Source organism: Denticeps clupeoides, chromosome 12 (genome assembly GCF_900700375.1).
Source record: "Denticeps clupeoides chromosome 12, fDenClu1.1, whole genome shotgun sequence".
NCBI lineage: Eukaryota > Metazoa > Chordata > Actinopteri > Clupeiformes > Denticipitidae > Denticeps > Denticeps clupeoides.
This window is the reverse complement of record NC_041718.1, coordinates 16,108,978-16,122,332: the sequence shown is the minus strand read 5'-3', so window position 1 is coordinate 16,122,332 and position 13,355 is coordinate 16,108,978. Positions and strand designations below refer to the sequence as shown.

At 45.3% G+C, this 13,355-nt stretch overlaps 1 protein-coding gene across 1 annotated transcript; it reads right to left on the bottom strand.

Annotated features, from left to right (window-relative positions):
* Nucleotides 1-4,249: 4,249 nt before the first annotated feature.
* bin2b (bridging integrator 2b) lies at nt 4,250-12,541 on the bottom strand. Its single transcript, XM_028999483.1, has 12 exons — nt 12,392-12,541; nt 11,618-11,698; nt 10,398-10,452; nt 9,254-9,348; nt 8,796-8,891; nt 7,131-7,238; nt 6,940-7,025; nt 6,566-6,641; nt 6,334-6,416; nt 5,445-6,000; nt 5,037-5,135; nt 4,250-4,669 (listed from the first exon to the last, which is right to left on the bottom strand). The coding sequence occupies exons 1-12, from the start codon at nt 12,506-12,508 to the stop codon at nt 4,556-4,558; spliced, it is 1,566 nt and encodes a 521-aa protein (XP_028855316.1). The 5' UTR covers nt 12,509-12,541; the 3' UTR covers nt 4,250-4,555.
* Between the last annotated feature and the right edge of the window lie 814 nt (nt 12,542-13,355).

Here is a 13,355-nt window from a genome sequence, read left to right as displayed (position 1 = left end):
GAAAAGGTCAAGGTGGAGAGAAAGGAAATGTGACGGGCTGGGCCAGCATCAGATGCAGACGTAAACGTAAAAAAGGCATTACGGTGTTAATATTTACATTCACTTTTCGTGGGAACTGTGTTGCTTATCAGCCTTCACTTCGGAGAAAGGCTTGCTAAACTAAAAAAGGAAAGAAAATGAGCTGGCTGGATGTAAATAGTTGAATGTTGCATGTTGAGATGTGTGTTACATTGGGGTTAGTGTAGTGTAGGTCTCCATTGCGTGGTGCCAGAGAGTAAGAGCAGCCTGCGTTCTCGCTAGTCAGTAGGTAAAAAATGGGCGTGTTGAACTGTTAACTTCGGCTACCAGCTTGTAGAAATAAAAAGCTCTTGATCCAGCCAGAATGAGCGCCGAGCGATAGCTCGCCTTGTTATTAAAATGTGTGCATGCACACAGCTCTTTTTTTCTTTGTCAAGAATATGTTGCTTATACGTTTATGAACATCATTGTCAAAGTTGTCCGAAACCCCAGACATTGCTTTCATTGCCGGTGCAACCTGACCACTCATTTACCGCACAAGTTTGTGTAAAAACCCGTCATGTTCTGGCAAAGATCTTCAGCTCCACGTGCACCTAATGCGGCAACTGGTGAAATGGCAGATATTACAGGCCAAGATCATATGAGAGCCAAAATAATTATGACTTTATTTTGGCAAATCTATACCAATGTTTGGAAGGGTGGTAGTAGCCTTAGTGGGTAACACACTCGCCTATGAACCAGAAGACCCAGGTTCGAATCCCCCTTACTACCATTGTGTCCCTGAGCAAGACACTTAACCCTAAGTTGCTCCAGGGGGGGACTGTCCCAGTAACTACTGCTTGTAAGTCACTCTGGATAAGGGCGTCTGATAAATGCTGTAAATGTAAATGTAAATCTTGAGCGGGCCAGATGTGGCCCGTGAGCCATAGTTTGTCCACCCCTGGTTTAGAGGCTCAGACATACACAAGTCTTGCAAAAATCCAAATATTTAATAAATCAAACAGAGATTTTTTTTTAAGAATATTTATTTCATATATTTTTTTTTTTAATTATTTATGTCACACATAGAATACCCAAATCTGGCAACACTAAGTCTGAACATACATTTTTGTCCTTGATGTTTATGGTCATGCCTGTTTCACACTTCATATAATGGCTTATTGAGGACATATAGCCTATAAAAAAAACATCTGGTATGCATATAAATCAAAAGTAGATTATGCAAAAATGTCTGTTAAAAATAGACATTCAAAACACAACTTTTGTCTGAATACCAATAAAAATATTTTTGCTGCCTCAACATATCTAGTGCAAATACCTCATGCGAAAGAATATATATTTTCCTCAATATGACTTGCAAATAAGTACAAATTGGCATGAAACTGTAGAATTTAATTTAATTACACAGTGTTCCAGTATATGATTTTACTCAAGGGAAAGTGTCTAATGATCTTCGCTGGACCCCCGTCCAGCTCTTAAAATGCTCAGAATAATTACATCAACTGCTGAGGCCCCCCTCCACCTTTGACCTCTGGGCAGTCCGTTCCACTACAACCAACCCCCAACACCCACGCCAATGGCCCTGGTGGAGACAGTCTGGCACAAAGGAGTGTTTTGTGGGGATGGACCCCACCGAGCAGGTACAGTGAGGGAGGAGAGACGGACACGCCCCCTCAGCTGGCGATGAAGCGGCAGATTGTGTGTTTGTGGTGGAGGTGTGAAGTGACGCTCTCGTGACTCATCCAGCCGAGCCAGGTGTGTGCGGATACCTGCCGTGTGTTTACATGCGTCTCCTCCCCTCCCCCCGGCTCCCCTTTCCTCCCCGAAAGGCTCCTATCAGAACCAGATGTGGCCAGATATGCAGGCGCCTGTCCGGTGTGTTTATGGGTGTGTGTGCAGTGTGTTATGGTAATCATTCAGTGTTATTATACAACGCGCAGTCGACGTGTTTAACCACAAGGTGCGCCGCAGCCGCAGCAAGTCTGTATTTGGACAAATCAGACGCGTTTGCTTATGTTCCAGACGAAAAAAAAGGACTTTGGCTATGGGTCACAAACACATTTTTAAGATTCACTTTTCTGGGAGCGGTGTAAAAAATACATCAATCACAACCATCTTCATGAAAGAGGAATCTCTCTCGTTTCACAGCAAAGTAAACCGTCTTAATATTTACACACAGGTGACCAGAAAGTATATAGATAAGCGCTTTTGAAAGCAAATATGTACAACAGTTTATCTCAAATCTCATTTTTTCTTCAACCCTATTAAATCTGTGCCTGTGAAACTGTAAAACACAACCTCAGACTCATGCTACAATATTATTATCCTCTTTTATTATTAGTAGTATTAACATGATATTTAATGCTTTATGCTAACTCTATGTAACATATATAAGTGAAGTGAAAGTGATGGGGTTGGGTTAAATGCAGAGGACACATTTCACTGTGTGCACTGTGTGCTGTGTATCACGTGTGACAATAACAACAAAATGTATTTCTTATATAGGCCAAAATCACATACAGTATGTCTCAATGGGCTTTGACAGGCCTTACAGTTGACACCCCCCACACTTGACTCATCTGCACACAAGGAAAAAACTCTAGGAGAGAGAAAAAAAAAGAAAGGAAGAAACCTTGGGAAGGAGTGATACAGAGAGGGACCCCCTTCCAGGGTAGAGTGCGCCTGCAAATGGTGTCAGTGCAGTGCAATCACTTCACTTTAAGAGGTTTGCATAGTGGTGGGGTGGCAACTCTGAATTGTCTGTAGACAAATGAGTGTGTGCGACCAATGTCCCAGGACGGGCTCCGTAACCCTGAGCGACAGGACGAGGAGGTTCAGGAAAGTCAGTGATTGACAGAGGGCAAGGTAAAAGAGAGGACTTCATTACAAAACCAAATTGCCTGAATCGTGTAATATGTTATGATGAGAGAATTTAGACCATGTTGATGTCTTGCAGGAAACTGGATTTCTGTATGAAAGAGCAGTTTCCGACAGGACAGCAGGACATCATCACGGCTGGACCCATCCTCCCTTCACCTGCCAGTATACTGTTACGTCAAAGGCAGCACACAAAACACAGATGAGAGCCTGGGCAAACACGATCCATCAAGAGTGTGTTCGTTTTCACCATTTCCTCTCAATCAGTCGCTAACTAGGCAGAATAAAAGACTCCCGAGGCACTTTGGCCGTAATTAGGGTTCGGTACGCCAAACACCAGGCCGGCCTGGCTGAAGCCGCTTTTTTCTTTACTCCAGACCCAAGAGCTGCTGCATCAGCAGACGAACATGCAGCTCCTCGCCCACGTGCTATTAAAGTCGATTATGAAGATTATGAAGGAAGAGAGAATCAAGGGTGGAACTCGTGAAAAGAATACAACAGCATTAAGGACAGCAACACGTACAAAAATACTTCTTTGCGTTTGCATTGTGGTGACATGATGTAATTTTTTTTTTTTTTATGTTTTAGGGAAAACTCTTAGGAGCGAGTAAAAATTTTCATGTCCTCAATATTGAAACTTGAACATCCGTTACAACCTCTTTTTGTTTGACATTATACTCATCTGTTCGGGTTAAACATCATCGAGGAAGAAGAATTCAGAGGCGGTCCAACAGACCACCTTCACACACAAAGCCGCTCTGTGTGCAAGCTCCTTTTCCCAGGGCTGCGGACACAGCGCCGATGCGCTCTGCCGGAAAGCCAAGCAAAACAGCACGTGAATCCAAGTCATTCACTGGCACCGGAGACCCCGGAGTCACCATGACTTCATTCTCCTGACACGAGGAGTCGTTGTTGCTCAACCCGGCACCGGGGGAACAGCACTCCCTCCTTTCTTTTCCTCTATTTGTGAGCTCGTAAATACCGGCATGGGTACTGAAACTGAGATTAATACATTTTATTAATAATGATTGTCATTATGATAGCACCCGTACAACATTTGCATTAAAAGAAATCTTTGCAAAAAGAGTTCTTTTAGAGGGCAGATGTTTCCAATAGAGGGCAGTCACAATCATAACAGAGAAAAAAAATTATTGGATTATTTAATCTAAACGAATTAACAAACAAATTAAAAAATTTACGAAAATGTGCACTTTAATTGTTCATATAATTTTTCTGTAACACATAGAAATAGAAACACAGAAGAAAATGTCATAGTTTTTAAAAACGTTCCTCATTTAAAAAAAAAAAAAAAAAAAAAAAAAAAAAAAAGCAAATCTGACATTTGACAAACCAAAGACATGAAATAGAACGCCAAAATAGAAGATTTATCCTCTTCCCCCGCCTCGTTTAAACAGGATATACAAGTGACATTGTGACAACAGAACAAGAAACACTGTGCTGGTGTGGGATTTCAGTCTGTGCAGGAACACGGCCAGATCTGCAGGGAACAGAACTCGGTCTGGTGACTGGTTGCAACACGGAGTCATGAGGGGCTCGGAAATAAGACGCTGCAGTCGGGGCAGGGCTGACATCAGCGCATCAGACAGCGCGGAGCCGGGCACACAGGAAGCAGTCTGCTGGGAGGGGAAGTGGCCGGCCTTCACACAGCATCGGCGCGATTTATCAGGTTCTCCATGACCGTTCCGGAGAGCAGAACCAGATCATGGTGCTTAACCCAGTCCTCCTCCCTCACGCCCCAAACCGAACCTTCAGGCTGAAATGAAAAATTAGTCAAAAATGTTTTTAAATAATCAACTTATATTATAAATAACATGCATATTTGAAATTACAGCGCTACACTTTCCTGAAAAGGATGCATTAGGATTCTCAAAATGAAGAAACATACGATGAGAACAGTCTAAAATGCCAAAGATGTGTGTTTATTTGCTCAGATTCCCAGAATTCTCTGTCCATGCCGTGGTGTCCAATGCATAGCGGTGCTGAAACTCCTTATGTCATTCTTATGTTATGTCGTGATTGTGCCTACAATGCTTCTGATTGTGTTACATGCAGGCCACAGAATCAGCAGTACAGCAAGCTGAAACGAATTTCAAATTTAGAAAAGAAAGAAAGCACCATACCTTTTCCTCAGTGTCATCTCTGAAGACGAGAATCACGTCTCCCTTTTCGAAGAGTAGCAGCAGCCCATCATCGGACTCCTGGCTCTCCAGAGCCTTCGCCTGAAATCAGTAAAATGTACACCCTGTGAACTTAGTTTTCAGTAGAGTGCATACAAACATTTGCGGTCGTATGACACCTGACTACTGAATTTGTCATTTCCTCTTAGCAATAAATCTAAGGTTAAATCTATTACTGGTCCAGACTCGCAGCTCCCAGTTCCCTGAACAGCTCACATTCCCAAGTCCTGCACTCTCTCACATTCCTACTCAACATTGCGGAGTGATGCAACAGAAGCATGCAGAATGGAACGCAACAGATTTCTTCCAATAAATCACCAGCCCAGAAACGAGAATATTCATCATATTTACCCGATAGAGGAAACCTGGAGGATTCGTCCCGTCTGAGTTGGCATCGGACTCTTTCGTTGTCTGCTCATCAGTCGGATGGGGGTCCGGGGCTGCAGCGCTGTGAGAGACGCGTGGGGTAGGAACAGGTGGGGAAATGGGTTTGCTGCCCCCTGGTGGTGAGTCAGTATTCTCCCGTGTTGAATGTTCCCCATTTGTGTTTGCAGGTTCATGACTTTGAGGCAAAGTTCTCTCTCCGCTGGCATCCTCCTGTGATTGGACAACGGTCTGGTGTCCATTCTCACGGGCTGAAAGACCCTTGGCCTCCTCCCCCTCTGAACACACGGAGAGCCTCTTCGGTGAATGCGTGTCGCTGTCAGTAGCGCTGCACTCTGAGTCTGAGGCAACATCTTTCTCCTCTGCGGTCTCATCGGGATCGTCTGCTGCGGCGCTGCTTGGGTCATCTGAAGTGCTGCTGCTGGGTTGGGTGGATGTGGTGCTGTGGTGGTCCGAGGGGAAGGCAGTGTTGCAGAGAACTGGACCAGAGATGACCAGTGACTTCCTCTTCTTAGGCTTCGTGCTGCAGACGAAAGTGTTCACAAAGCTAGTCAAGAATTTAGCATGACACAAACTGCATAAACATCTGCATCTATCTGCATTAAGACTGAGATGACTATGACATTATGGTACTAATCAACAAGTAGTATTACAAAAACAAGGGGAACGTATGAGGAAGGGAGGAAACGGGACCTGGTGAAAAAAAACGAAATATTGATATGGAGGAACCCACTCTGTCTGGGTGACAAACAATTACACACCAACAAAAAAGGCTGAGCAGATAACCTGCAACTAGTACTTTGTCTATGTATTTGTTTATGTCGGTTTATGACACGGCTCAGCCGTAAAAATGTACCAGTTGAGTCCCTTAATGATGAAGGTATTGCCGGAATGCTGAGTGTCAAGTTTCTTCATCACGTCATAGAGGTCGTGGTTCAGCTTGAAGACACATGCAACAGAAGAACAGACATTCAGGTGTACATACAATGTTTTCAGTCTATTAAAAAAATAAAATAAACTAATAATAATAATAATAATAATAGCTAAACATCGATGAACAATGCATAAAATAAATACATTTCCCTCACCACACTCATCTCTTTATAGAATACATCTCTCAGGTTGGAGATGTTCTGAAACACTTTAATGTAACACCCAATTCGGCTGTGGGAGAAGCGTAAAGAAAAACATGGATTCAGTGACACTTCCTTTATACTAATTCTCGAATACATAGCAGTGGGTGATGAGGATCAGGCTTATCTGATAGTTGATCGGAATGAATGCTGTACATTACTAGTGCATGTACATGCACGCAACCAAACTGGTGTCCATTATGGCTCTACAGAACACGGTTTCTTCACAGCACTTGCATTTCACCTCACACTAACTCTGAGAATGAGCAGTCCAGGGCGGGAGCACGGTGGGTTGGAAAAGTTTGCATGTCAGCGTTAGATTTATTTACCTCTGGTGGAGAACAGGGAGCTCTTCCCTCAGCTCGTTGTTAATCTCTTCAAAAACACACTGCACTTTGTTAAACTCTTCCTCAGCCTGGAAGATTATGGGACAAGTAGACCAAAAAGCGGGGTTAAAAAAAACTTAGTGGGGGGGACAAAAAAAAAAAAAAAAAAAGTACAGCAAGTGGCCTTCACGGACCTTAATTATTTTAGCATCGTCTCTCTTCTTGGCGTTCTGCAGCGCCTCCAGGTGGTGCCGAGCTGAATCATAGTCAACCAGCTTCCTGCCTCTTTTGGCCACCCTCTCCTGGACGCAGATAAAAATCAGACCAGTGCAGGTTTTGGCAGCAAAGCAAAATTACCGAAGAAAAATATGAATATAAACGGCAGCGTGCATGTTCAAACACACGACTACAGCCAGCTAATCCAGCAGGGCTACGTTAGAAACTGAAACGAGTCTCGACTCGCCAACGGCTCTCAACAACAGTTCTCAGTCAACAACGCTTACGGTACATCAGCAGACGCCACTGCCAAGACACTCCGGCCGGCGCTGACAGCAGAAGTGTCTGGCTGCGGCTGAAGGAGGTATTTAGAGGAACGGGGAACCAAGTCGCACATCCCTTTTAGATTTTAAGCATGGACCGAGCTTGGAGTGTTGCTTGAAGTTGCCAGTAATGTTTAGACCGCAAAGTGGGTTGGCACTTTGCTGATTATTTTTGTGGTCGGCTGTTTCTGTTTTGAGGACCGTACAGCCCGCTTGCAAATCTCTTTCCGTACAATGCAAATGTAGAAGACGGCGAAAATTCCAAAAGACAAGTAATGTGACAAACCGCCTCGAGCCAGTGTCGCAATCTCTAACTGGTGTATGCAAAAATGACCCAATACGCAGGATGGATTGTGCAAGCAACCAGTCATGACTTTGTATTTTAATTACACTTATATGCTTAAAATGCATAAAAAAATATATATATATATATATTTGTTTTTTTTTTTTTTTTTTTTTTTTTTAAATGCACAGAAACCATAAGTCTAAACCAGGGGAGGGCAAACTACAGCCCACAAGCCACATCTGGTTTGCTGAAAAATTGTTATAAGTGAAGTGATTGTCACATGTGATACACAGTAGAACAGGACATGGTGCACACACTGAAATTTGTCCTGTGCATTTAACCCATCACCCTGAGTGAGCAGTGGGCAGCCATGACAGGCGCCCGGGGAGCAGTGTGTGGGGAGCAGCGTGTGTGCTTTGCTCAGTGGCACCTTGGTGGATCGGGATTCGAACCAGCAACCTTCTGATTACAGAGCCGCTTCCTTAACCGCTAGGCCACCACTGCCCCAGCAATAGAATTGCTGAAATAAAATCGTAATTATGAACTCATCCTATAATGCCTGGCGTTTCACCAGGTGGCGCAATAGGCGCAGATCCAGCACATCCAACCCGATCGTTTCCTTTTCTTTCTTAGTTTAAGCCTTTCTCCGTTCCCACTAAAAGTGAATGTAACTATTAACCCCGTAATGCCTTTTTTTAATGTTTATGTCTGATATGGCCCGGCCCCTCTGACAAATTTTAAAAATCAAAGTGGCCTGTGAGCTTAAAAGTTTGCTGTAAATGAGAAGCGTACGAGAAGCCAGTTAGAGGGTACAGGACTCCAGGTCTATCTCGGCTAGCCCGCACCCCCACGGCTTTGGAAGCGCGAGGCCACCGCGCTACCCGCTGCCTTCAGGCGTGGCCCACAACGCATGTTCAGCAGCTAACTGTGGCCACGAGAAGGCAGTAAAATGAGTAACACTACGCATCGGTACGAGAGAAAGTTAAGACGGAAGTAGAACTGCCATCGGCTTGGCTTGTTTGTGGTTCACCAACTTTGACTTCCGGAAACTGGCTGCTGTAGTTCTCCATCGTGCACACAATCTGGTCGTTCAGTTTCTCTTCGTAGTCGTTCCACAGAAGGTTCTCGCTCTGCCAGGGAGACGGACACAGCAAAATGAGCGAAAGGTCCATCTGACCCAGCAGGGAGTGTTACAGTGAATCAGAAACACAACCAGATAAGCAGTGTGTACATTCATTCATTCCAGAGAGTGGAGTAATCCTCCCAAATGCTCAACATTTTGTGGCCAACTTTTTTTTTTTTTTTTTTTTTCCCCAAAAATACTACATTTTACGTCAACGCGATGCATTTAAAAAATAAAAGCAGATTGAGGTGTTTATCAAGATCTCCAAACACTTGATACCTTAAAAAATATCCAATAAGCTGTTACACAACATGGGCATGAGGCAACACAAGCCCAGTATCAGTGGAAACTTGCTTCTGGTTCACCCACCTCCATGATGGCAGGCAGGTCCTCCACTCCGTGCCAGTCAGACTCATAGATGTCTTTGAGAGTGTGGGACAGACGTCGGGACATTTCGTGCATCGCTGTCGTGAAGCAACACACTAGACATCAAAGTCTGCCTGATATGAGGGGCAGTTCCAACGATGGTCAAAATTGGAAATATTTACATATATTTTACACACGTGGACTGTCCACGCTAGCGTCGTCAAAAAAACATATTATAAAAAATTTAAAGTTAAATCGGTCTCTTCAAATGAAGGCATGATACGGAGGACTCGTTCCAAATACAGTGACAGATGATGGACGAGTGACTATCAGAACGCTCTTTAGCCACGTTTTTCAAACTGGTGCTAAATGCAGCTCAGAGATTAAGGTCCGATAAAAGGAGAATGAAAGAAATGCTCGGCTTATCCGTATCTTGATTATGAGAAACTAACTTTGTATTCATATTCATAATGACAACTCTCATGCATTGTGTCATATAAATATCGACTACGTCTTTGACCTTAAAAAGATCTCATTTTGTTGGACTGTCCCTTTAAGAGAGAAGTTTCATTTGCATCTAAGAAATTACTAACACGCCAAGATGTTATTGTTACTCTTGCCAAATGCTGTTGCTCCAGGACTTGCTTCATTGTGGCGCTAGGCATGCTGGGAAAGAACCAGACTATTATTTACTTAATGAATAACACGCTGATCCTCTATTAGAGGGGGGAGGAAGCGCACTGTGCTCTATTCCCACTGCAGGAAATAGTGTTTGATTTCGAGCGCGCCATTTTGACAGAGCAGTGGCGGTTTCCACCAGAGAAAATTCGGAAAAAACGTCTCTTCCTTCCTCCAGCCGCTTTAAAGCCGCTGGCGTTCACCTGACCTTTCACAAAAATGGCCCACTGTTTAGACGACGTGGTGTGACCACCCTGTCTACGGGGGGGGAGCCTGAAACCAGTTCCACATTCTGACCCGGAGCAAAAGTGCAACTCAACTCTTTCACTTCCTGCCAGAATAAAAATACATTTCCAGAATGAAGGTGGTCCGTTTTAAATCCCGAGCAGAAACGCGTAGAACGGTCTGTGGGCATTTGAGGCAGGTCTCGCCGATCACGCTTATCGCTGGTTGCGTGTTGCTCACATACCTTTCACAGCGTTGTAATAGGCCTTCACGTCCTTCAACAGCCTGCTTCCGTCTGCCTGAAAAAAAATTGCAGTGCTTTAAGTCTCTTGTATTGATGAGAACCAAAAAGCAGTCATTTAGTCTGACGTTAGATTCATAAAAAAAAAGCCACAGAGCTGTGAAGCGTCTGTGGGTGGAGTGACTTCCTGCGTGACAGGTTCGCCCCATGCGCCACCTAAACTCAACACCAGTAAATTCTCCTGCAGACCCGGGCGCGGGCCGGCCGCCTCGCTTCACATCACAAACATCTCGTTTCCAGGAGACCAGGAGGCGTCCGCGAGGCGGATTTCACAACGCCGCAAATCCGGGATAAGCCTCTTGGAAACGCCGGGACTGCGGCGCAAGTCCGCTCGGTAAACCGACGGGCACGTAACAAAAAGCAGAGGCGATCGGCCACCCTCCTGCAGATCCCACCCGCATCTGAGTAGGCGGGCAACTTCATTCAGCACGAGCGAGAGTTCTACACTCTTTTCCTCTTAAAACTACACATTGTCACAAGCCAATGTGTCACGGGCAAAGGCTGTACGGGCCCTGAAAAATAACAACGACATTGTCAATGCTATTATGGAATTGACGATGTAAGAAAGCACCAGCATCGGGGTTGAAATGAGATGTTGCTGATTTAATCTACTCTATATTGTTTGTACAATTTATATCCAAGCAGAATAAAGGTGTGGCTTGATGAAAATAAAAAGCTCTTTGGTGCACACGTCGAACAACTTGCTGATTTGTAATGTTTGCAATTTGACGTGTCGAGATTTATATTCAAGCCCATTGAGACATACTGTATGTGATTTTGGGCTATATAAGAAATAAATGTTGTTGTTGTTATTATTATTCAAACCGTCTTATTATTGCTCATTTCATCATTGCACCACGGTCCCCATTTTAGGCAATACGATTCTGATTGAGGCATGCCATAGACGGACGCTGAGCTCAATTTCCAACATGTCACTCAGCCTGCATTTTCATCCTCATTCGCTGCACTGTTTCACCAGGAAGAATTTTGGCATTCTACTGCGGGCCCGGTTCACTGATGAAGTCTGTTTTAACAGCGGTTTATCAGCCAGCAGCCTTGACCACCGTTCTTATCGCGGCGTCTGCACAAGGGACTCATAATACGACATTTTACAGCGTTAAGCCGGAGGTCAGCGGCCCGGGCAGGTTTCTGCCGGGGTTTACCTGCTGCTTGCTGAGGTTCTGGGAGCACTGCTCAAACTGCTCGTCCCTGGTCTCCATCGTCTTCCCCAGCTTCTGCAACACCTGCCACAGACGTGAAGGACATGAATTTCTCCCGATCACCCGCAGGCCGGTGCTACGGCACACATTCACCACGGCCCACGGCGACGAGCAGCGGCGGGAGGAAGTGCAACAGGGACAGGAAGTGACAGTCATTGTGTTCGCCCAGCTGCTGTGCGAATGAACAAAACACACAAGAACCCAACACGAGTGCACGAGTACTGAAAAAATGGAACCGAGACGCTTTTCACTCAGAAAGCAAATGTTTCTTACACTTCTAACATTTATGAGATGCCCTTATCCAGAGCGACTTCGAAGTCCCCCTGTCCCCCCTGGAGCAACTCGGGGTTAAGTGTCTTGCTCAGGGACACAATGGTAGTAAGTGGTATTCGAACCTGGGTCTTCTGGTTCACAGGCGAGTGTGTTACCCACTAGGCTACTACCACCCCTGCATTAGACATATGAAGCATATGAGTTTCTTGAAAGGCGAATGTTCTGTGGAGTCGAGGATCATGCTGCCATCCACATGCCCTCGTAACCATCATCATCATCATCATCAGGTCCTCTGAAGAGGAATAATCGATCAGGCTAAGGGAGGTGGTGCCCGGATGTCCCACAACTTTGGGAGAACCTTCTTACAACGTTCCATCTACCGTGGTGATGATGATGATGATGAAGGTGAGGCTATTTCAGAATTGTAATAATTATTCCGCGTACCTTCTCCTGGGCTCTGTTGAGCGACTTCTGGAAGCGTTTGGCGAAAATGCCCGCCCCGGCGCCCAGGTTGGCGCCCAGGTTGGCGCCCAGGTTGGCGGACGTCTTGTTCTCTGCCATCTTGACTCCTGTCTCGCCGCCGCGCGCAGCTCGGGCTTTTATGTCCTCCTCGTCTCAAAAAAAAAAAAAAAAAAAAAAAAAAGTTTTTAAAAAGGGCGGAGAGACTCGCGGAATGGGTGTCAACCCAGCACCCAGACCTGCCGGAGGGTGAGGGGAAATGCGTCCGGTTTTAAAAGCGTTACGAATCAAACGTTTGCGCAAGTATAAACGTACAACCCTCCTCGCCGGGCTGGTTGGTTACAGTTTCATAACCAGTCGTGCTTTTAAAAATCAGATTCATGTACGCCATCATTTAAAGCGACCGCTTGGGCAATCGTAGGTGACGTCACTGCCAGCCACGTGCACGTGCAGGTAGCAACGTCACCGCGAATTTGCGCAATCCGACCACACCCTGCTCTCACGGCAACTTTTCCATCCGCTATTTTCAATCCCCAGACGAATTGTTGCCCGTCGAACTTCGAACGCCAGTGTTGTTTTAAGCACGTATGCAAAATGAGCACGGAGGCGTTTACATGTAAAAACTTTTTTTTTTTTTTAACTTGCAGCGGCGAAAGCTACGTATTCAGCTTCATCAGCACTTTTATCGAAGATCGAACCAGGGAGGCGTGCGAGAGCCGTGTGGACTGGACTGCGCATGTCCATGTCCGTTCTCCTGTAGTGTCCACCGTCCGCCGGTAGGTGGCGACAGCCAAACAGTACAAGCGACCGCGGTGATTGACAGTTCTGACGCTGCTTTTAAAGTCCGGTTTAAATGGCATTTGACTTCACACACAGGATACAAGCGACCTGTCCGTCATTGGGCACGGTCACCAGCCTATTTAAAGAGCTCTACATGGGCATCTGTATG